This window comes from Coniophora puteana, assembly GCF_000271625.1.
Source record: "Coniophora puteana RWD-64-598 SS2 unplaced genomic scaffold CONPUscaffold_14, whole genome shotgun sequence".
Classification (NCBI taxonomy): domain Eukaryota; kingdom Fungi; phylum Basidiomycota; class Agaricomycetes; order Boletales; family Coniophoraceae; genus Coniophora; species Coniophora puteana.
Window position 1 is genome coordinate 949,537 of NW_006913066.1, and position 23,126 is coordinate 972,662.

Here is a 23,126-nt window from a genome sequence, read left to right on the forward strand (position 1 = left end):
TACTGCATTTGTGTGCCCAACAGTTTCGCATACACAGCTACGCAAAATAGAAAGCTAGCTGCAATCAAAGGTGCGTTTCTATTAACGCCTGAGCCATATGGGTGAAGCTAGTATATGAAGATATTCATGCCACTTCATGCACCCCATCTTAGCACACTCAAGTTCGGTTCCACTTTAGTTCTGCCGTGTTTTTCAGCTCATGTTCCTTTGGCTCCGAGAAGCGATCGAAGACACGACACTTGCACTGAAAGAGTTTGAGAGAAAAGGGGAATCCCAAATGCTTATAGGCTTGAAACACCGTGTTAGGTAGACACCCTAAAATCATATAGGACGTCCAACAAAGACTCGGAGAATGTTGATTGGAATGTTGGAAAAGCTTGCATACAACCTCATGGCTGCGCCTGGCTCTCGCAAATCTCTCCATCTACAATTAAGGGGTACTTTCTGAACGTGTATGAGTTTTGGCGTGCATTCTCGCACATAGATTTCACTGTACACGCACTTGCCTGCCATCATCATCAACGCTTCTATACAAGCGAACTTTCCAGCAGGTTGTTACATACTCCTTGACATGGGGACGTTGTGCTTCCTGTGTCCTTGCATTACTATTTTCCTGTTTATGTATTGTTGTACCAAAATGATGTGTTCCCCACCCTTACCGTCTAAATGCCGGAGAGCAACGGAGGCGCGCGCGTGTCTTATTTCCTAACAAAACATTGCAAAAATTGGTGAGAACTAGAAAGAAGACGTGTAACAAACATCGTCATCGGTACCATCGGTATCTTTCCGGATACAGGCAGACCCAATACTATTTCCATCTTTCTAGATGGCGTATAAAAGTAGAAGCTGTCTCCGACTAGATAGCGGTAGAGAAAGTGCATGCGAAAGTTGACGCACCCATAGGGGCTTGCATCCGGAAAAGGCAGATGAGCACAGCCACCAATGATCCTATTCCCGCAGTGCACGTCGCGACTCGCGTTGGACAAAAGCCCCCTCCACACTTTCTCATCGTTCCCATTCACCAGCCCAAGGGGCAATTTCAGCTATGGGCACCCCGGATAGCTTCACGTTCACAGTTGGAAAGCTTGGTGAGCATATCGCTCACAAACACCTAGGGTTGTCATTGACGGCAGCGGCCTTCTCCAGATGCAGGGATGGCGGTACGCAGCCGTGTCCATGGTGTCCCGAGTGTACACTCTCTGACCATAACCTCCTATCAAGATCCTGCTGGGAGACAGAGCTCATCTCATCGAGTTTCCCTCTGTGTTACTTCCACCAGGAGCTACAACTGGCTCAATAGTCAACATCGCCGTACACCAGAACGTTGCTGCAGAGAAGAAGCGGGACCAAGAGTTTTGGGCGCTGCAGCATGATATTCTGGAGACATATGGGAAGGCGACTCCCGCCGCCCCACAACTCGAGGTGCGCCCAATACACTTTCCTTGTTTACGTATACTCACAAATGTTTGTCTGGTCCACGCAGGTCCGCAACACCACCCAAACCTCCGTCGCCCTCCACTGGCCCACCATCGAGCTCGCAACCGCCAAACTGCGCTCGCTCGACATCTACAAAAACGGACAGCGCCTCTCCGCTATACCCAACGCGCACACCAACACGTCCACAAAGCTCTCCGGCCTCTCGCTCGACACCGAGTACACCTTCCAGCTCGTGCTGCGCACCACCGCCGGCACCTTCCCCTCGAACGTCATCAAAGTGCGCACGCACACCATCGAGAACACGTCCGGCATCCGCGTGTGCTTCGGCACCGTCGGCGACCCCGACCTGTTCGCCGCGGCCAGGGACGCGCTGGAGGACATGGGCGGGCTGTGGAGCGACAAGATCGAGATCGACACGACGCACTTTGTGTGCACGACGCCTGCTGTGACGCCCGCGGGCGCGCAGGCGTCTGGCGGGAACGTGAATGCGGTGGGCAGCGGTGGGCCGGGTGTGGAGTATCAGCGGGCGCTGCAGCTGAGTATACCGGTCGTGCAGCCGCAGTGGCTGTTGACGTGTCAAGTGCAGAAGAAGTGCGCCCTCATGTTTTTGCTTTCGTTATCGTGCTGTGTCTGACCGGGTTGCAGGATGGTTCCTATCGCGGGCTTCTACCTCGGCGTGACGCCCCCCGCCGTGTCCAAGTTCTCGACCAGACCACAGTCAATGTCGCAGTCCTCCCTCCCCGGCTCGTCCTCGAGCAACCTGCACAAAACAGGCGCATCGCGCATGTCCATGCCCGTCCAGTCCCCATCTCTCGCCTCCTCGAACTCCAACAGCTCGACGAACGGGAAACCCGCCAACATACCCGGCACACCCACCCCGCCGAGCTCGGCCGCGAAGGTGCCCACGTTCGGCGCGACGCCCGAAGAAGCAGAGGAGCACGAGCACTCGGACGTCGAGGGCTCCACCCCCGCCGCGTCGTCTCCCCCCGCAACGGACTCGCTCACGCAGCCCCAGTCGCGGCACCGCTCCAACGGGACGATGGACAGGAACTTCAAGTTCCCGCCCGACATGCCCTCCCCGCCCTCCGAGTCCCCGCCCCCGCCCGGCGCGACGAACTTCGGCGCCGGGGGCGCGGCACTGCACCACGCGCCGGACGTGCATGATGTGCCCGTGCAGTCACTGCCGATACCCTCTGTGCACATTCGCGCGCCGACGGCGGAGGGCGAGATCGACACGGTGGCGCTGAACCCATCGAGCGTGGAGGTGCCGCCGCCGCCGCCGGTGGAGAAGGAGAGGCGGGATTCTGTGCACAACGTGGATGAGGAGGATGAGGATGTGGGGCCGACGGTTGAGATTGATCTGAGGTGATGAGGGTTTGGTTTGTCTGGAGCGTGGTGCGATTGGTTGAGTCACTCGAGTGGGGCGTTGGATTTGGTGGAGGGGAGGATTTTGATCGGTTGACTGGTTAATTGATTGATTGAGACTGGTGGCAGTAATTCTAGCTTTTTCTCTAGTTCGCTTTTACACAGTGGCTTTGTTTTATGAGTTTAGTGGGTTAATTTATCTGGACGCCTTAGGCGTCTTTCGCATTCTCCCTGCGGATAAGCGTGGATGGAGTTGGGCGCTAACTTGGGTCTGCACTTGGCACGGTTGACATCTTGTCAAGATGCGATATCCCGTGCACGACGGTCGCTCCCGCGAAAACGAAACATGACTCGGACTATCACCAGTCAACTCGAGATCCTGTGGCCTCGAGCCTCTTTTGACCTCCAACCATGACAGCCACCTCTCCCTCTGACTTCATGCCTCTGCCGCCCGACGCGCCCTCTCAGACCTACGTCACCGTCTCAGCGATCCGGGGCGGCTCCATCCAGCTCTTCCACAGCGACATCTTTGGCGATGTAGCGCCCGACGAGGGGCAGAAGCAGCGCTCGCATGTCCCGTGTTTCGCGTTTCTTGTGGATCATCCGAGGGAGGGGAAGATGCTGTTTGATCTTGGGCTGCGCAAGGTGGGTGCACAGGCTCGTTTCATCTCGTAGTTGGACGCGAGTTTAGCCTGCGGGTTATTCACCGATGGACATTGGCAGGATGGGAAGGGGTACCCGAAGGGTGCTCAGTTTGATGCGGATGATCTGCTCGCGGAGTGTGCGAATGATGTTGCGGAGCAGTTGAGAGACGGAGGTGTTGAGCCTGGGGAGATTAGGAGGATTGTGTATAGGTGCGTTTCTCTACACGAAGGGTGGTATATGTGGACGGGCTATGATTGATGGTGCACTACCCTCCATGCACAACTACTCTGGCGTAGCCATCTGCACTTTGACCACGTCGGCGATCCTTCGCCCTTTACCAATGCAGTCCTCACCTTCGGACACGAGTCAAAGGACATGGTCGATGGCGCAGACACCGGTACCAGCGACTTCCTCCACCCTTTCCCGACGAACTTGAAGCGGGTCTACGTTGACTTCCACTCCGATTCCACGACAACGACCGCCGACTCAGAACCGAGCGTGCTCAGTAGGAAAGCCTTCCCACTCGGCTCCTTTCCGCGCGCGATCGACATGTACGAGGACGGCTCGCTGTACCTGCTCGACGCGCCGGGGCACATGCCAGGACACCTCGCCGTGCTCGCGCGCGTCGGCCCTTCCGCATCCGCACCAGCCTCAGGCCCTGGATCAACTGGAACCTTCGTCCTCCTCGCGGGAGACACATGCCACGACCGACAATGCTACGTCCCCACCCAGCACCAAGGCACCGTCGAGGACCCAGAGAGCCACCGCGAAACGGGGCCGCGCCCGCTGGCGAAGGACAACTACGCGGACGTGGCGGAGGCGACGCGCACGGTCGGGCTGCTCACGCGGATGAGCGAGGAGCCGGGTGTGGTCGTTGTGCTCGCGCACGACAATGCGTGTTTGGTGGAGGCGCCGAGGATGCCTTTGTTCCCTGATGATCTGGGTGGTTGGGCTAGAAGGAAGGGGGCACTGAAGGTCGGGGAGTGATTCAGAGGCGTGATGGCGATGCGCGATGTTGTGATGGCCTCGAGAGCTGTAAGGGCACCCCTGAACTGCCTCGACGGGAGGTTGTGGGTCCGCAGCTGTCCGCAAACGTCAGATCGTTTCATTTTTGTCGGGAGATGAAGGACGTCGCGTTGATCGAGCGTGTTGTAAGACCACGTTTTGGGTGGCTGAGACCCGAGGTCACGAGGGTAAGATTATTAGCTCATGAAGCGGAACTTGCCAGTGTATTCCTACTGTTAAATTCGATTGAGATTCAATTCTCTGACTAAGAGCGACGCGTTCATGTCAGTTTTGTTTGTTGGTGGAAGTGGTAGAAACTGAAGGGGGAGCGAAGGGAGAGGAGGCGAACAAAAGCTCGGGATGTTCCGAGGGTCGCGAAACACGTGTTGACGACCAAAAGGGCCGGTTCGCGCGTTTCTGTGGACAGCGCGTGGTGTCTTGCTCTCGACGCCCTCCACCTCCCTCGAGGCCAACAAAACTCACATATAACACTCGCTCGTGCGTAAAGATCTTCTGCATCTGCTTCATTGCGCTAACTCGCGTCGATCGCCGCGTTACCAGCACACCACCATGGTCTTCGGCCTCTTCAGCCGCAAGTCCACCGACACCCTCTCAGGGGTCCCTCCACCCACTACTCCAGACCCAAAGGCCTCAGAACAGGCCTCAGCGTCAGACGCAGCAGACGTGCTGGCTACGCAGTTGCGTACGCCCTCGCCCTCCATCATCTCTAGCTCAACTGGCAACCTCAGAGGCTCTCCTCTGCGCCAGTCTACTTCCGCCCAGCCCAGCAACCTGGAAAGCGCCAACAACGACGATAGCAACGCAGCCCTACCGCCCAACACGCCCTCGCCCGCTCCAGAGGAAGCCGCAGAAGCAGGATCGCTGTATACGCTCATGCTCACCATCCCGCCCAAGACGCTCCACGCATACACCCTCGCGCACCTCAAACCCCGCAACCAACCCGCCTCAACCTCTACCACTCTTCCAGTTACCGCAACCCCGTCCACTGTCCCGCACCCCTCGCAAATCGTACCTTCGACCTCGCCCCCGCCCTCCCCGCGCACGGCGTCCGCGCTCGCGGGGTTCTTCCGTAGCCTGCGGCCCCCGCCGGCGCTGCACTGCGTACGGTGCCACAAGGACTTTTTCGACGTCGAGAACGGGGACCACTCATGCTTCGTCGCGCACGACGACCGCACCGCGCTCGTCGAGCGCCTCCCCGGCGGCGCGTACGAGACGCTCTGGGAGTGCTGCGGGCGCACGACGCCCGGGGACGGGAGCGAGGGTCCGCCGGACGGGTGGTGTTACGAGGGGAGACATACGGTGCGCGGTTCTTGTGCTCATCGCGTTTTGTACGCCGTGTTGATTTACTTCCCTTTCTTTCTCTTTGTGTGTGCGTAGACGGACGCGAAACGCGCGAGGTTCCGCGCCGATTCGACGGTGCATAACGATAAGCTCGTCTCGTGCCTCCGGCTCAACTGCCATGGCATCCGCTCGCAGCTGCCCTCTTCCTCCAAGGCCGCCGTCGTCGTGGCAAAGCCCGAGTCGCGCGCGTCCCGGACCACCGGGGCTAGTGCGGACGGCGGGGGGCGCACGTCGCGCAAGCGCGCACGCGTGTCGATGAAAGAGGCGTCGTCTTCCGAGGCGGAAGAAGACAACGACGAAGAAGAGGAGAAAGAGAAGGAGAAGGAGAAGGAGAAAGGACCGCCGCTGCCAGACGGAGACGAGCCCGAGGCGGAGGAGAGCGGTGCCGAGCCCGACACGGTGAAGCGCTCCGCCTCGACGAAGAAGAAAAAGCCGCGCGCGTCCGGTGCTAGCGTTTCGCACAAGCGCGTCAAGTCCGAGGTGTCTGTTGCGCATGTTGCTTCCGACGCTGAGTCTAAGCCGAAACCGAAGGCGAAGGCGGCGAAGGCCAAGCCGCGCACGTCGTCCCCGGGCAAGGGCAAAACCAAGAAGGATAAGAGCAAGGCCTCAGTTGCCGCCATCAACATCGGAGACGGAGAAAACACGGCGATGGACGTCGACGCGCACGCGCCCATACCCGCGCCGCCACCTCCGCCTGCCCCCGAAGCAAAGCCGAAGTCAAAGGCGCGCGTATCGCGCACGAAGACGGCTACGACCGTGCTGGCCTCCGATTCGGAGGCGAGCGCTACGGCGCGCGCGAAACCGGCGTCGCGGAGGAAGAGCGACATGGGCGGTGTCGCCGTTGCGTCGCTTGCTGCGGACGTTGCTGCCGCCGCCGCTGCCCGCGCGGGCACAAGTGGTGGTGCGTCGAAGGTCAGCGTAAAATCGAAGTTGAAGACTGCGCAGAAAGAGGAGGAGGAAGAGTCGACTTCGGACGAGGACAAGGGTATTAAAGAGACTAAAACCTCGAAGACTAAGGTCAAGGCTAGTGCTAAGTCCGCGAGCCGCGTGAAGGGAGGAACAAGGGGGAGGTCCGAGAGCAGGGTGCGGTTCAGCGTTGAAATTCCTGCGAGCCCTGCGAAGGGCAAAAAGGCGGTGGCGGCGGCGGCGGCGGCGGCGGCGGCTGCAGAGGAGGTTGTGAGTGATAGTGAGGGGGAGGGGCAGAGGGGGAGGAAGAAGCGGAGGGTTTGAGCGCTGCGGATAGGGTTGGACTTGGAGCTTGGAGGGTTATTCTGCTTTCCTGTTTCTCTGTAAGTGATGTGTCGATATGTTCTGCGTCTCTCGTCTAATATGACATACTGTATTCAGGGATATACCATACACATACCATCCGAATACTGCCTGGCTCAGAGAGTCGGGACTCGAGGTTGGAGTCGATTGTGATATCCTTTTTCGTGTTTTACCCTTGTTGTTGGTTTATGACCGCTGTTTCTTGATGACTCTTATGTCTATTTCCTCGTTTGCGGGATTCAGACAGACTTTGATGCTGATTATGTTCTATGATATCTAGAGTACAGTGCTGTATGCTATGTATCCGTTTATCCATATCCGATTTCGAGTTCGAATTTGGCGATACTACGCCGCTATACAGTACTAATAGCTCCCCACAAGGCACACCGGTTCCCCGCACTGCATACCCAGATCCACACGCACCGTTACCGTGGTGGCAGTGGAGGAGTACGTTCTTCAGTTTGGGATGGTCCCTGAACGTGGCTACCGCCGCCAATGAGGCCCCCGCGCGTCTTGAACCCACTGCGGGGCCTTCTTGTATGATGTTGTGCCCCGTCCTTGTCGCATTGGATATGGATCACATCACTGCTATCCTGCACTCTTTTTGTCGACCATACGACCACAGCTCAGGCTTCTTTTTGTATTCCCGGTTTGTAGGTGTCCAATGGTGGGGCGAGTGCCATGTCCATCTTCACTCCTGCCTCAGGCCACACAGTGCTAGGCGTGGGCTCCCTCCCAGACGGAACGTTCCCCTCCCGCGAAGCAACAAGCACGGACTAGGGCGATCATATGTAACGTTCAAGCCGCTGGGCTTTGGGCCCCAGACCGGGACTGTCCATACACACTCGATTGGACGACGATAAGCAACATCAAACACCCAGGTCCATGGTAGATAGTAGATCGCCAGCCGGCCGATGCGGCATCTGGCAACCGTCTTAGCACACGACCTCACTGGCTCGCCATCGACCACTCGTATCGCGGGGATCCGAGACGGGGAGAACCCTTGTCCCGCGACTCGGCACGGCACCATCGATACCGTCGAGCGCTCGGTGGTACTTTTGAGCCGTCGCGTGGTCGCTGTCATTTGAAGAAGGAGTGCTTCTGTTCTCGAATACGTCCGTGCATGGCCTGATCGAGGGAGGGTATATATATCAAGCCACCGAGGCCAGATGGCGACCTCCGACACTAGCACCCGATATCTCTGCCTCCGGTTATATTTTCCTGCTTGCGGTGTGCTACTTGCAAGTTGGCCTGGCATGTCGGCCCTGTCGTCCAGCGACCAGGAGTCTTCGGCGGCGGCGGAGACGTACTATATGTTCACCGCGACGTATGCTATGGGTGAGGGATCTTCGTACCTCGAAAATCTCGAGCTCGCTTTCTCACATTGGGTGCGCATATCTAGCCTCGGGTCTAACAGTTGTCGTCTTTGACCAAGGTCAGTGCTTAACATTGATTCACTGTCCACCTCTGCATGCTCATCATCTTCGTGGCTTAGTGCTTAACTTTGGACTTGAGGTCCGTACCGAATAGCAGTCTGAAAATAGGATGCCATACTGAGCCTCGTCCCCTCGTGCAGGTGGACCTCGTATGGGTAAGCTATAAATTGCCCTCGGTTCCGCAGCACGTCCATCTTCTTTGTAGAGGCGTCGATCATCGACGCGAGAGTACTTCTTGAAGACAGTCGTTTATGCTATGGTATGTCCCTGCCTGCTATCTCCATCCTTTCCACGTCTCCTGATAGTTACTTCTGTCTTCCAGCTGCGTTATGTCGGTCTTCTCTGGGCAATGTGAGTTGAATGGCACGCTCCCTTATCGACCGAGACGCTCACGCGTCGGGGTCTTTTTATAGATCAGACTTCTGTTCGTGTCGCTTTCATTATCTCTCGTAAGACGCTGACTTTTCTTCGCAAGGCCTCAATATGGGTGTACCATCAACGGGACATGTGAGTGCTCGTGGAGCTGATAACCTGACGCCACACGTGCTTATCTCATGATGTTTTCCGTTGTCAGGGGTAAGCTTTGGAGATAGAACGTTCGTCTCCCTCGCAAAACATCTAGTGATGCTGATCTGTGTGAATACGTTAGGTGTAAGTTCATGATCTGCGCGCTACCTGCCAATACTAACGTTTCATTGTCGCAGGCTATCAAGTGTATATCGTAGAAGAGGTCTCTATCTACGTCTTGACTTTCCTCTTGCAAGGTACATCTCTACGTGCATCCTAACTTCTAACCAAGGCAAATCTCTTTGAGCTGTTTAGGAATGATGGCGATCCGGGTGTGGGCCCTCCTAGGCACACAGCGCAAAGTCTTGGTCTTTCTACTCACAACGTTCATCGTCTCTCAAGCTGTCTCGCTTGCAGACGCCGTCCTATTCTTAGCGGCATACGCAGGAGTATCTTGTGAATACCTCTCATCAGACCAGCGTCCACCATGCGCACTGACTATCGGTTTTTCTCAGCCCGCGTCGACGAACACGTTGCCAGAGACTGCGTGCAGTGGGGCTCGCTCCCATCGTGGAGCAGGTGGCTCATCCCATGGTCGGCGGGGATGCTCGCCGCGTTCGAGCTCATCTTGTGCTTGTTCGCCGTTTTCCACGTCGTCAAAGGAGCCAGAATCCACGGCTCTCTACGATTTCGTATGGGCCGCGTGGTGTCTACGCTTGTCCGGGGAAACCTGGTGTACTTTTTTCTGTGGGCGGGCTTCATCCGTTCTGGCTTGAATAAAGCTGATGGTCGTTTTTATTCTATGTTATCTAGGGCGTTTTTTATCCTCCTCATCACTGCACTCGAGGAGATACCTTGGATCCAGTCAGTAAGTTGGTTCCGCCCACATGATCTCCCCCAGAGCTAGCAGAAGCTTACCTACCGCCATGGAGTCCAAGGGCCTGTACTGGATCACGTTCTCGTCGCTCAAGTACGTGTTCTACGGCCTAGTAGGGCCGTGGATGATGCTCGATCTGCGCAAGGAAGCATACGGAGATCCTGTGGAGTCTGCGCCAAGCAATATACAGATGTCGCTGTTTGTACGTCCGAACTTGAGAGTTACCACTGATTACGAAGAGATTACCAGTCCATCTGCATAAAACTCTGCATGGTCCCTTCGCATAGCCTATGTTTATAACTCCTTTGAACCGTATATGGCCCCGTCTTTGAATCGGTTCGCTAAAAATGTACCTTCTCAACTAATGGATGATGTACTGTATAGATAGTCTTGTCCGAATCACACATCGTCGATTGTATTAAGGTGCTCTCTAATCAACATGCTACACCTTTCTCGGTCGAGAGAACGTTTTATGATATACACCGGAGTCTCCTGAGTCATATATGTGCAGTGTATTCAACGTTCCAGCAGCGGATCAATCACTAGTCATGGAAAGGCACGTGAAAGAGCGGGGCGCCACACCCGTCGTGCGTAGCACACCGGACTTCAAAGCTGTGCACCAGCCCTTGTACTTCGGGAGAAACTATCTTGTGCAGGAGTTCATATATATAAATTATGGATGCGGTGTCTCTGCAGTGCAGATACGTGAGCACGCTCTCACTGAGGCGACGATGCTTTGTTTCATGTCATCTCCGAGCCTTGCTTTCGGAGATGGGCGTATCCGAAATTAAGGGCCATGGAATAGGCCGGCAGAAGGCGGGATGCTTGTCCGTCACTCTGTCGTGAAGCTCGTGCTGGCCGTACTGATATAAACGTGGTGGTTTTTAGCCTCGTCATCATCGAGCTATGTCCGCAACCGCATCATCACAGGCTTTGATATTTCACTCTGATCTCTCTTCCGGTGCGGCATTCATCTTTTGCTCGATGTATTGGAATACTAAGCTGTTAACTTCAGTCTCAGGGTTTACAATTGTGGTTTTCGACCTATGTGAGTAGTCAATTACATGCAGCTTCGATGATCACTGACGATTCTTGAATTCACAGTACTAAACATCGGGGAAGAGGTATGTTATGACTTGTTAAGGCCGGCCACTCCACTAAATCGGGTCACAGATTGAATTGATATGGGTAAAGATCCTTTTGTGCTATGACACGAGATGCTTTAACAACCTGACAATGCGACAGAGTAAAAATTTCACTAAGATGACAATTTTGTATGCTATTGTAAGTCCGAAAAGCATCATCAGATAATGTAAGGGCACTGATCAGCTGTCGGCCAGCTTCGGTACGGTGGAGCCTTCTGGGCAATGTACGTGCATCCTCCACTAAATTCAACGTGTAGTTCACAGCACGCACATTCACAGCACAGAACTCTGTAGGTGTTCTTTCGCCTCCATGAGTATTCTTTCTCAACTGGCATGGTAGTGTGGACCGCACATGTCCCTATGACGCCCATGGTAGGTTGTCAGAGTGACAAGGCAATATCTGTGATACCATTACTGACCAACATTGTTCTTAGGTGTGCGTATCTACTCGCTTGTCAGGCCGTTGAGATTCTAAATCCGTACTTCTCCTTGCTTTCCCTTGGCAGCTGTAAGTCAGCAGCACTTTCAGATGTCACGAAAAGGTTGATACTCACAAGCGGAGACATCTTAGATGACATATTCTATGTTTCGAATGTCGTTCTGACCTACGTGATCACTTTCCTGCTCCAAGGTTTGCCCCCACGACTACGTAATATGACAACGTAAACATACTGACGGAGGGGATAGGAATGATGGCGTACAGAGTTTACTTGCTCTTCGGAAAATCAAGATCCCTAGGGGCATTCTTATGCATAAGCTTCGCAATGGCACAAAGTGCGAAGCTTGCCGTTACGATCGTCTGGTTTGTGAAGTATAGCCCGCTCTGGGGTACCACGTCAACTGGGGCCTCGAAATGGGTGAACTCTCTATCATATGGCATCCCATTGATATTTGAATTTGTTCTCGGTGTTTTGGTGCTATACTATGCATTCGTGCGCCTCAAGGAGCATTGTGTGTCCTTGAAGACAGGCACAACCGGTTCGTTGGCATTGACACTGGTCAGGGATAACCTTATCTATCTTGCTGTGTGAGCACTTTCACTACCCCATGCCACGTTCATAAAACCTGATCGAGACTCGGTCAGTGCGCTGTTTGACCTATCTGTTCCGCTTTTAGCTGAACTTCCGCCTGTTCATTCGGTTGGTTTACTCTCCCCGCTGCTTAGATGTTCCAAGCAGCATTACTGACATCCACGTTAGTCGGAGGGTCTATACTGGACCACGTATGCCACTGTCGAATTTGTCTTTTATGCAGTGGTCGGGCCGTGGATGGTGCTCGACATCAGAAGGGAGCACGAAGAAGCTATCACGGGCCCCAACATGGTTTGTATGTCGTCCCTGAGATTTGTTAGCACAGTATCCACAGCTTAGAATGAAACATAGAGATACTGTGGGATCATAGTCGGTCGAGGTCAATTCCCGTGACAAACGGCCTGAATATGTTCTAGCTGTACTTGAATTCAAGTAGTATTATCATGGTAGCAAGATATCTGTAGCAATTGGAGATGCTGATTATGAGAGATGCTCACCGTGGCCTTTCGCCTATTGTCAATGCGTTTGGTAAGGTCTAGCATGGCAGAGAACGAGCTGGAATATCCTCAAACCGCCCCTAAAGATATTTCCCCTTCAGGTTCAAACCAAGCAAACCACAGCAGAAGTAGCTGCCCTTTTAAGGCAACAACACCCACATTGTAGCGCATTCTCTTTCCAGACGGTTCCAGGCCGCTTCGAATGACAAGGCCCTTCGCGCATCATGATGTCATTTCTCAGTAAGAAAGTTCCAGAATGTACACCTCCTCCCGTCATCGACGAAAACATAAGTTGTCGGTAAATCGTATATAAAGGCGGTATGTCAGGGTGAGGTCCCTTCAGAAACTCAATTAGCAATCTCCAGCGCGCCAGTTTCCCACTCATCTCCTTCACAAACTTTGCTTGTCCTCGTGCGCACAAAACATGTCGCTTACCCTCGGTGTTTATGACCCCTTCTCTGAACTTGAGCGTTTCTTTGACGACGCATTCCTCACTCGTTTCTCGGGTGGTAACGCGAACGCAAACCGCGAAGTAGCCGCTCGTCAGCCTTTCCGTCCCAAGTAAGCACCTCAATTCTACTACATCGATCATTCCATTCTGACCGTTTTCATTTCCTGCAGGATGGACATACGCGAGGGAGAGAATGATACCGTCACAGCTACCTTTGAGCTTCCCGGGCTCAAGAAGGAAGACGTGAACATCCAGCTGCACAACAACCGCCTCACCGTCTCCGGCGAGACGAACGTCTCCTCGGACCGCGAGCAGGACGGATATTCCGTGCGGGAGCGGTCGTTCGGTAAGTTCGAGCGTTCGCTCAGGCTCGGTCAGGGAATCAAGGTACGTGTTCAATATCGTGCCAAAGTTGAATGGGCTCCGACGCCACACGTGCAGGAGGAAGATATCAAGGCGAACATGCAGGATGGTGTACTCACCGTCACGTTCCCGAAGACTCCGGCTGAACAGGCGCCGAAGCGCATCTCCGTCCTCTAAACGCCGGGTGCGAATTACATCTGCCTATCGATATCTCAGACACGCAGATGGATGAAGCGAAGAAGTCGGGTACTGAATGGATAGTTGCATATCGGCGCTTTCATTGTCTTCATCGGTCGTTGTAACGTTAGCAAAATGTGTACTCTCTCGGACTGTTGTCGCTTTGCATGTTGAATGACGAATGTATTACGAAACTCCTGTTCTTATGCATGTTCTAACATCTGATACAATTATCGCAATTCCAGCACCCTCTGCATGGCCCGATCCGTTGTTTCATCCTGTTCGTCTCACCAAATGCCCAGCAATAGGCACCAAAGTGGGTTGGTTGGAAGACAGTAGTTTATTCCTATCTCCTCCATGACCCCATGTTGATGTACATACTATCCCTCGACAGTACTCCTATCATATTCACACTCAGGAACGTCAAACTGTAGAGCTAGGCCCTGAGATCAAAACGTCACGGTGGCGTTCAATTTGCCGCGAGTGAATAGCAGTTGGTACACCGGTGCCCGCTCAACGTCTCTTTTCCCTTGAAATTTGTATGAAGCACCTATGACCCAGCCAATAGCTGCCTATCGAAGATCGACGCCGAACACGCATAATGTGCACCAGGGCTATCGACGTGGAAGTTATTTCTACAACAGTACGCGAACCTTCGGCCTCATCCGTAGCGGAGTCTAAATTCGAAACTCGGGCCATAACCGGAACCCCTCCGAAGTGACGCGGCAATCTCTTCCAAACTTCGAGTTGCTCGCTAGCTCACTTCGGCGCGGCGGAGACTATTGCACGTCACCCGTCACGATTTCTAATGCAGAAATCTATGCGTCTATATCGTAAGGCGGTTCCTCGTAGGACTAGGCTCTGCGTGTCCCACTAATGCAAACCAACAGGGCACTGAGACTGAAACTTTCGCGATCTGGCGTTATCCTCAGACATTCAACACGTGGGCCGGGACTGTTCATTAATATTCTCCAAGAATATATGGCGATGTATTTCAGCATTCATCACAGTGCGTTTCCCTCAGCGTACACGATCTCATTGAAATTGTCGCCAGTCCAGGGTCGTGGTTGCGTGGGTCGCCGCGAATCACGTGCACTCGCTGGAATCCAATGAAGCTCCTTTTTGGACATGCTCTTGTCGGTGCTTGTTGGGTTCACTTCTTTTTTCTCCGTGAACTCCCTCGAGCGTGCTGCGAGCATAGGGTATGTCGCCAAATGTCTGGGACCCTAAACTCGATGCGGCCCCGGCGTATTCGTACGGTGCCCAGGTCGAGCAAAGACAGGAATTGTGAGTCTGTTGTCTGCGCTTCTGCTTACTGAGCTGAAACCAGAACTCGCATCAGCTACGCCGTTGTTGTGCGTTAACCACGGTTTCTTGTTCTGCTTCTCTGACGTTCGGCCAGTATGTTGCTTTCGCGGGCTACACAATTCTGATATGGGATCATTTTCTCACATTCGGAGATGAGGTGGGTATCCAAGGTCTTGGGGAAATCTGGACGAATTCGAGATCTCATCATCCAACGTGCTCAGATAGAGCTCATCTGGAAGCCGCGGAAGACATTGAGTGAGTCTTGTCGCCTTCTTCAAGACGCAAAATCACTACTTATACGGCATCAGTGTCGTACCTTTTCCTTCTAGTACGGCTGTTCTTGCCAACACTCCCCTACGTGTCTCACCATGCTCCGTATTTGCTAAACAGAACCGCTACATAATTCCGCTCGGCTTCATCGTGTGTTTTTATCGTGAGTGATAAGATGTTTTCCTGGTTCCGTATTATTGAAATCTGTGCAGCTTACTTACACCCGAACTTGACGGATTCGGTGAGGTCTTCCAACGCAAGCTTTGCAGCCATTTCTTGTTACTAAGCTACTACTGGCTTCAGGAGTCAGCAACGTTCCCAACATACTGATACCATTGAATTGACGTGATTTCAGATGTAAAGCCTTTATGAGATACGAGGGCTACATGGTAGCATTTGGCTTGGTGATCGGAGGGTTGATGATGTTAAAGCGGTATGCGCTACCTCATGGCACAAACAAGCATGTTCTGATCATATTGATAGAGTGACGGCTCTCTACGAGGGCTATCACGTAGTAGCGTTAGTAGGGGGAGCAATTTACGTCACCTGGCTCTGCGTCGGACTCATCGTGGTCTCATCGGCTTATGGTGCGTACCCTGATCCTCAAACTTCGAAAAGCTCGTGCTATGATTCATGTCAGCGGCGCCGCATTCGCAAGTTGTATACGGTATGCAGCTAACTAGAATCTTGATAACGACGAGCGTTAATCCCACACCCAGCATGCTCGCAGATAACTCGCGGGTGGGTTTATTATCGTCTTAGACTTTGCCGACACCTGCTAATGCATATTATCAGAGAAATCGCGTCGGCAGTCATATGGTTGTTGGTGGCGTTTGACAGTTTCGTCATCGGAGCCATCCTTGCTCGGACATTGCCTTTCATGCCGCACACGAATGTGCGCACTATTGCTCGCGCGCTTACGTTTGATGGGCTTATGTATTACATGTGTGCTTCTTATCATTGTCTTACGGATAATTCTAACCATAGTTCGCAGCGTTGTCTTGACAGTCAATCTCGTGCAAGGTATCATGATCATCAAGGCTCCGAACGGGCTCAAGAACACCTTTGGGCAGTCAGTACTCGCCGCCCTTTGCCTCTTTCTCACGGCTGACAGGTATAAATGCTTAGATTAAAGCTACAGCAAGTCTGACCCGGATCTGAGCTTGCTGAACACGCACTGATGAGTTACGTCTGATAGCTTGACAGTAACGATGATGTCGCGCATTACTCTCAATCTACCCAAGCAACACCGTAAGCTGACGTTACAGCCAACCTCGCGGCCATGGGAGGACGCTCCATCATTACTACCTACGATACACTTGAGCACTCAACACGGCCGAGAGACAGGGCGAGGGCGGAATACCTTGGCTACTATAGAGCTGGAACCGATGCGTACATCGCGAATTTCGCGATCTTCGATAGACTTGAGTGATAGGGACTCGTAGCCTTAGTATACCTACTGACAGTATCTGTCTTGTTTAGTGAGGTATGGTACACGCAATTCCTTTATGGCTTGCCTCATAATAAGACAATGAGTATTGAACCCAACGTTGGCTCGATTAGGGACATGACCTCAGAAAATTCAAGATTTTGAAGATCACACCTTCTACTCAGGTAATGATTTGAAACGCTGCAGAATTCAGAGCAGGAGTCCTAGTTTCAAGTCCGGCTTGACATGATGCACGGTGAGAGAATGAGGTTGCTCGATGAGAAAGAGGTACACACGAGAAGAACCGGAAAACAACTCCGAAACCCGTGGGAAAAGAGTCAGATGGGCGCTTGATTGAATCTGTTTTCGCCGCTGACGAGACTCCTAGCACACTGCGTTGCTTTTGGGCACACTCTCCTTGCTGCTCTATGCTGACATCTGAGAAGAGAAGCAACATGGTAAGCAGCTCTTGGGCATTTCTACCGGATAGCCTTACCCACGTATCATCACGATAGGGCGGTGACCGTGAAGATTCGGCTCAGGCTGACGACACAAAGCTTGATAGCAGAGTGGGGCGCACATCCATTGCATCATTGCCTACGGAGATTCTACTACATGTTTTCCACTTTGTATGGCTCGACTCAAAATCTCAGGGAGAGACGCCCCCACTCGGTGATTTCGACCCTGCACTCTTCCCCTTCGCGGTCGCGCACGTCTGCCGTCACTGGCTCGACCTCCTTTCCTCGGAGTCAGAGTACTAGGACAAGATCGTGATCAGGCTTGATTCCCCACTGTTCTCCCCCTTTGTCATCGACAAGTACCTCTCCCGGTCCAAATGCGACACCTTCATTGTTTCCTACGATAGGAACGTGCAGGGCGCGATGCTCCCGATCGAAGAAGAGCAGCGGCGCATCGACCTCGTCATGGGCTATATCGCCCCGCGTCTCGACAAGTGCACCAGGCTGGTAATCGTGATCACCTACCGATCCTCCATCGTCCGTGCGATGCGCGGCATTGCGGGCAGAGCGCTGCCGAGTCTCGAAGAGCTCACGCTCAACTCCATAGTAACGGACACGACCGAGGATCTGCCTTTCATACCCATCAAGCCTGTCAAAGAAGAACTGGACTTCTTCCAGATATACGCAGACCCGAAGAGCATCATCAACATCGCGTCCTTCATCGACGACGAGACGGTGGAGCACATGCAGGAGAACGTTTTTGTTGTCTGCGTGATCCAGCACTACTTGCCCCTCGACGGGTCCGGCATCCGCCCTAGCCAGCTTATTTCTGCGCTTGAACGACTGCAAGGGATGCCGTTGGGCCGTCGGGCCTTACACGTTCAACATGTCGCATTTGAAGAAGAGGAAGAACTGCTTGACTGGGCGTTGTACGATGTTTTGAGCATCGAGACTCTGGTGCTTGAGAGCGTCGGCTCAGCGTTTCTAAAGCCGATCTTCCACAGCCTTTCTTACCCGTTCCCAGAACGGACCCGCATCACGAGGTGCAGCGTGCCCCCCGGAACCCCGGTCAGCGGGCGTTGTCTTGAGCTCAGGCGCATAGAAAGCCCAGGCGACGTGCGGGCTGCGCTGAGGGAGTGGGAGGGGATGGAGCTCAATGTCACAGCGTGCAAGGGTTTTACTGACGACATAATCACAGCAATGCTGCCGAACCCCAACAACGATGTGCTTTGCCCGTGTATCCAGAAACTCAAGATCACGAAATGCTCTTTCTCATCGCGTGCACTCGTAGAAGTGCTCAGACTCAGGGGAAGGAAGAGCGATGACGAGGGTGACGAAGGAATAAGATGTGTCGAGGTCAAAGGTGGGCCAATGCTGGAGAAGGAGGACCGCGAGTGGCTCGAGGAAATGAAGGGGCACGGCCTGACATACCGTTGGGAACCGTGATGTTTGGGAGCTTTAGACTATTCATAGGTCCAGGCACCAGACTTTTCGCACTGTACAAAGAAAATCCTCTTTATTTCCAGCTTACTGCAAACTGCCATCCGTACAGGTGATCACAAGCCTGGTGACACAGTGGCGACTGCAATGTGCAACGGCAAGTCGGCTGCCGTTAGAGGTTTGTCGCATACTATGGCAGAGCTTTGTGTCTTGCCATGGACCTGCATGCATGCACGGTGTCTGTGAAGATATAAGCGAGGAACAGATTACAAAGCACACGCGTCGCGTCTAACTCGGAAGGAAATTTTTGAGCTGAACTTGAAATCCATCGCTGCCGGGGCTTGGAACCTCAGTTGGATTTCCCTCTCGTCTTACGCTTAAACGCCAACGAAGATTTACAGAAGTGAAAGGTAAGCTTGTTCATGCTATTTCCAAGACTCATGGCATTAAAATATATGAAATCGAAGTGCTTGCAATCTCCAAGCCGTAACATGACGAATGACACGAGTCCTGAACACACAGAGAAGAACCCCAAAGCCAACATAGAGAGCATCCCCGCTGAAGATCTGTGTCATACTACATTGCCCAGCGCGTCTATCACGTCAATGCCAACAGAACTCTTATACGTGATCCTCCACCTAGTCGAATGTCCGAGCGGCACTGAACTCGTGATGTCACCATTTGGCTCCTTCGAACTTGAATCCATTAGGACTTATGCGGAGACTCTCACTCTGACCGGAAAGCTGGCTTTACCTCATGTCTGCCGTCGCTGGATGGAGGTGTTAGCGCCGGATCCAGAGTTCTGGAAAGTCCTGGCCGTTAGACTTGATGATTCCTCTCCATTCACTCCCGCATTCATTCACCTCTTCTTCGATGCTTCCCGAGGCAACCTTTTTGCTGTAGAGATTTCCGTAGGAAACCCGGATATTGCTGGGATGACCGCCGCCGAAGAGAATTCGCGCATCGAGACAATTCTGGAAGTACTCCGTCCATACTTTCCCCGTATCATGTCTTTGAAGATCCGCACCGTCTTTCGTTCATCTGCCATCATTGCTATCAACGGCCTGGACACGCGCGCACTGTCGCTCCTCATCACCCTCCACCTTGATTCTCATATTGCAGATGACCCCGCACCACTGTTTATTGGCAATATCGAGTTTTCTAAGCTTTCCCACCTTCAGATCGACGCGAAGAGCTTTGTGCATCTGATCAACTGCGGTTTATATTTTCCAAGTGACCGCGTCGAAACAGTCGACATCACCAGATACCGGCCTGCTAATGGCTCATTCCTCTCTACGCTCGCCTTCGTCAAAGCGCTACACAGATATTTCGTGAAGCCCAACATGACTCTGTCCATCTCTGATGTCGCTTTTGATCCGCTTCTGTCCTCAAAGGCCATGACATGGCCGCCTTCCTGTATATCCGTACACGGGCTCCACTTACGCGACCTTGATGGGCCCTCGGTCTCTGCTATATTGAGGCATGTCGGCTGTGTTGCGGAGACAGGGTCTGTGACGCTCGAGCGATGCGAGCTGGATCCTCAGCATCGTGAAATCACCCAAGCTGCCAATGTCACTCTTATTGAAACGGGTCAAGATCCGGCACTGGAGCCAATTATCCAGAATTAGGGAGTTCAAACAGCTGTGGTCTATTCCGCAAAGACTGCTACATGAAATAGTCGAATGTTTGCGGGAGGCTCATTCAAGTAGAAGCTTCTGATGTAGACGAGTGATATGTATTCCACGGTTATGTATACTGAAAACCTCCTCTACTTCCGCTGTCGCATCTATCTCAACCTCCCCCTCCTCTGCCGCAACCTCCCCCGCCTCCGCCACCTCCACCACAGCCTCCGCCCCCTGAACTACCACCGCCCCCGCAGGCCGTCCCCGCTCCTCCGCTACCCCCACACACTATTCCTCCTGCGCCACCTACAAATGCTGCTCCTATCGCTCCACCACCGTACGCTGCCCCCGTTCCTCTGCCGCTCCGGCGCACCGGCCCTGATCCTCCACCACCTGCGCGCACTGCTCTTGCTCCCTCAGCTCCTCCTGGTCTAGTCTTACCCGTGCTTCTCCCACCACATGATGACACGCTCCCGCCGCAGCTAGGGCCACTCGCACATAACCCAGTACCAGCTGCACACACAGCCACGCATCCTCCAGCCTACAGTTTTACAACAGGTCAGAATCGAATTACAATGTGACAATAGGGGTGTACAGATCGCACAATCACTCGAGCTTGTTTTGGGGCCTGTCACCACATTTCCCGTGCCAGCAACACATCCGTCTGGGATATGGTAATACATCGGCATGGGATACAAGAACGCCTGTGAGTGCTCGGGTGCACTCTCCCGTTTCTGAGTCAATGTATTACCGTCGCTGCCCTGAGCCGCCCGTTGCATGCGTTGGGCGAACTTCTCTTCGCGGCGCTTTCGCGAAACCATGCTCGAACCCCTGAGATGCAAGGGAAAAACTGCATTATGGTCGCTCGGATGCGTGGCTGCAAGCGCAGGCGGTGCGTTGGCCGGCACGGGCGCCTCTGCTTCCAGGGGCACTTTTCGGTTCACGAGGCGCTTGAGTTTCTGGCCAATGGTGTTGCCGGGGAGAGGGCAGCCGCAGTGCATGTACGGCACGTGGTATTTGTCTTGCCATACGCGACATGTGTCATCGAAGGAGTTGGCGAGGCTATTTTCTTCCACCTTGTCATCGCTGTTAAGGGCTGTTAGATCGCACAGAGGATGAGTAAGGGTGGATATTCACTGGTCAACATATCGCTTGATGTATCTCCTGCAGTTCTGCTGATAAGTTGTGGCCATGAGTTGATGGGTGTGCCATGCGAGGTCGATATCGAGTGTGGGCACGAAGAACAATTCTGGGGACTCAGCCATGAGTCCCAAGAACCTACATGCACGATCAGATATCATGGCCGGATGAAGTCGCTTTGAGCCTACGCGTGATATCGAGCAACACAATGCTCTAGCACCAGGTAGTCCTCCCCATAGTCAAAGAAACCCGGCGTTGTCCATTCAAGGTCGTGCATCTTCTGTATAAACGACCCTTGGCGTAGCACCGCACCCACAAGGTCGAGCGAAAAAACACGATCGTCTGTGTAGGCACTTGATATGAGGGTACGCCTACTAATGTAAGCCACGAGTACATTCAATGAAGACAAGAAGACGCACATGCGAGGTAAAACCTGGGGGCTCATGGCAGTGTATAGATTTTGAGATGACCAATTAACATTCAGAAGTATTTCACGCGCGAAGTACTCGGCATCATGTCTAGCGAGTCGCGCTCCCGGGTCGAGCACCCGTCGCACCGGATTTGCAGCAAGAACGCGGTCCTTAATGCGCGTTGCGAGCCCCTCGTCCTTGATAGCAGTAGGGGTCATGACAGTTCTCCTGCGCAGCTAGCGTCAATAGCCAGTTAAATATCCATTGAGGTTCCCTTACGCAAGGTATTTGTCTGGAGATTTTGACTCGACGATATTCCACACGAGCTTGGCAAGGCCAAGTGATGCGTTGTCAACCTCATGGCCACATCGCTCACATTTGTGACTGAATTTGCTCTGTGCATAGCCTGTTCCCTGCGGAGTAACGAACGCTGTCACCAGTGTCAGAGTGCTTCTCCGAGTCCCTACGCAAAAATGGGCTTATACTCACGGACAGTGACTTGAGCGAAGCATCGCGGACACTGAACATACTTGTGCGTCAGCTCAGCGATCGCGTCGGCCGGCGCATATGGCGTGCGAGTCTGTTGCTCCCACCATTGGATACGCTCTGGAGGTGGATTCTCGGTCGTCAGAAGATCGGGAGAACCCTAGCGCGCTGCATGAGGATCACCACGGCATCATCGCCTCTTTTGATGACGTACAAGAAACGCATCCATCTTCTCGGTATACTTCACTAGACGCCCGAGTTGGCTTATACGTGTAGTATCCTCGGCGTACTTACTTCAGTAGAATGACATCAATGAGAATGGGATGACAGAAGTCGGATACAAACTCACTAAGAATTAAGCAAATAAGAGTGCCATACCATCACGACGTCATTTGGGGGAAGATGTACCATATCACCAGAGCCATTATCCTCGAGGGTGAGACACCAGCGCTCGATTCTGTATCCACAGCACAAATAAGCATCATAACAGAACGACATACTCGACCAGACTAGGCGCACCGTTCGACAGCCAAGTTCACGAACCATCCCCATCTCCCCGCTGGATCCATCTTCTGTATGAGAGCGGGTGTCATCTCATCATTACCTTGCTGCACCGCCGTCTTGAGCTCGTGAAAAGCACAGAGAAGGGCAAGATGTCCCTTCAATTGTGAGGGGCGCACGAAAGCTTCGACCCACGGACCATTGATGGGGTACCTCTTGGACTGCGGGCCTCCGAGTCCGGATGTCACATTGTAGCGTGGAGGACGATCTTCGTTATCTGGGCCGCCACCACTTGTCAACCGCTGCGTCGCATGGTCCTGCAAACTGGTCAAGTTTAGGTTTGGCTGCAGGTGCAGCCCATCTTTGTGTTCTGTCCATAACTCGTGACCAACTGCTTCGGTTTCTTCATCGCCGGCGGGATGTGGGTTAGAGCGTGTACCAGAGGGTGTTGTGTCCATCCTTCATAGCGACGTGCTGTATAGTGGTCGATATAAG

The 23,126-nt window shown here is 53.4% G+C and overlaps 8 protein-coding genes across 8 annotated transcripts; 7 read left to right on the forward strand and 1 right to left on the reverse strand.

Moving 5' to 3' along the window:
• Positions 1–988: 988 nt before the first annotated feature.
• Positions 989–2,969, forward strand: CONPUDRAFT_139758 (uncharacterized protein). The gene is made up of 5 exons (XM_007775452.1): positions 989–1,088; positions 1,147–1,160; positions 1,222–1,422; positions 1,484–2,028; positions 2,083–2,969. Exons 1-5 carry the CDS (start codon positions 1,046–1,048, stop codon positions 2,804–2,806), a joined length of 1,527 nt encoding a protein of 508 aa, XP_007773642.1. The 5' UTR covers positions 989–1,045; the 3' UTR covers positions 2,807–2,969.
• Positions 2,970–3,240: 271 nt separating this feature from the next.
• CONPUDRAFT_64461 (uncharacterized protein) lies at positions 3,241–4,434 on the forward strand (the record flags this gene model as incomplete). The annotated part of the gene is made up of 3 exons (XM_007775144.1): positions 3,241–3,447; positions 3,526–3,677; positions 3,744–4,434. The coding sequence occupies 3 exons, from the start codon at positions 3,241–3,243 to the stop codon at positions 4,432–4,434; spliced, it is 1,050 nt and encodes a 349-aa protein (XP_007773334.1).
• A 588-nt stretch (positions 4,435–5,022) lies between these two features.
• On the forward strand, positions 5,023–7,044 carry CONPUDRAFT_168956 (uncharacterized protein; the record flags this gene model as incomplete). Its single annotated transcript, XM_007775453.1, has 2 exons — positions 5,023–5,772; positions 5,851–7,044. 2 exons carry the CDS (start codon positions 5,023–5,025, stop codon positions 7,042–7,044), a joined length of 1,944 nt encoding a protein of 647 aa, XP_007773643.1.
• Positions 7,045–8,339: 1,295 nt separating this feature from the next.
• On the forward strand, positions 8,340–11,515 carry CONPUDRAFT_158437 (uncharacterized protein; the record flags this gene model as incomplete). The annotated part of the gene is made up of 23 exons (XM_007775454.1): positions 8,340–8,421; positions 8,486–8,518; positions 8,579–8,598; positions 8,660–8,674; positions 8,725–8,778; positions 8,842–8,870; positions 8,933–8,943; positions 8,995–9,026; positions 9,113–9,170; positions 9,224–9,283; positions 9,342–9,482; positions 9,542–9,773; positions 9,840–9,894; positions 9,965–10,105; positions 10,792–10,864; positions 10,919–10,951; positions 11,008–11,027; positions 11,077–11,091; positions 11,149–11,187; positions 11,244–11,272; positions 11,328–11,338; positions 11,389–11,420; positions 11,483–11,515. 23 exons carry the CDS (start codon positions 8,340–8,342, stop codon positions 11,513–11,515), a joined length of 1,248 nt encoding a protein of 415 aa, XP_007773644.1.
• A 1,426-nt stretch (positions 11,516–12,941) lies between these two features.
• CONPUDRAFT_84984 (small heat shock protein) lies at positions 12,942–13,822 on the forward strand. Its single transcript, XM_007775455.1, has 3 exons — positions 12,942–13,137; positions 13,198–13,414; positions 13,469–13,822. Exons 1-3 carry the CDS (start codon positions 13,001–13,003, stop codon positions 13,565–13,567), a joined length of 453 nt encoding a protein of 150 aa, XP_007773645.1. The 5' UTR covers positions 12,942–13,000; the 3' UTR covers positions 13,568–13,822.
• Positions 13,823–14,319: 497 nt separating this feature from the next.
• On the forward strand, positions 14,320–16,681 carry CONPUDRAFT_84988 (uncharacterized protein). Its single transcript, XM_007775456.1, has 16 exons — positions 14,320–14,400; positions 14,458–14,854; positions 14,910–14,922; positions 14,970–15,032; positions 15,097–15,130; positions 15,184–15,203; positions 15,266–15,308; positions 15,358–15,388; positions 15,501–15,578; positions 15,629–15,732; positions 15,786–15,812; positions 15,865–15,886; positions 15,941–16,090; positions 16,140–16,217; positions 16,274–16,285; positions 16,344–16,681. The coding sequence occupies exons 2-16, from the start codon at positions 14,772–14,774 to the stop codon at positions 16,588–16,590; spliced, it is 1,005 nt and encodes a 334-aa protein (XP_007773646.1). The 5' UTR covers positions 14,320–14,400; positions 14,458–14,771; the 3' UTR covers positions 16,591–16,681.
• Positions 16,682–18,963: 2,282 nt separating this feature from the next.
• Positions 18,964–20,369, forward strand: CONPUDRAFT_168960 (uncharacterized protein; the record flags this gene model as incomplete). The annotated part of the gene is made up of 1 exon (XM_007775457.1): positions 18,964–20,369. One exon carries the CDS (start codon positions 18,964–18,966, stop codon positions 20,098–20,100), a length of 1,137 nt encoding a protein of 378 aa, XP_007773647.1. The 3' UTR covers positions 20,101–20,369.
• A 656-nt stretch (positions 20,370–21,025) lies between these two features.
• On the reverse strand, positions 21,026–23,037 carry CONPUDRAFT_111340 (uncharacterized protein; the record flags this gene model as incomplete). The annotated part of the gene is made up of 9 exons (XM_007775458.1): positions 22,650–23,037; positions 22,480–22,587; positions 22,345–22,423; positions 22,134–22,290; positions 21,924–22,074; positions 21,654–21,872; positions 21,423–21,605; positions 21,232–21,372; positions 21,026–21,180 (listed from the first exon to the last, which is right to left on the reverse strand). Coding segments are annotated over exons 1-9 (1,266 nt in total), but the record flags the coding sequence as incomplete, so codon positions are not given.
• Positions 23,038–23,126: the final 89 nt, after the last annotated feature.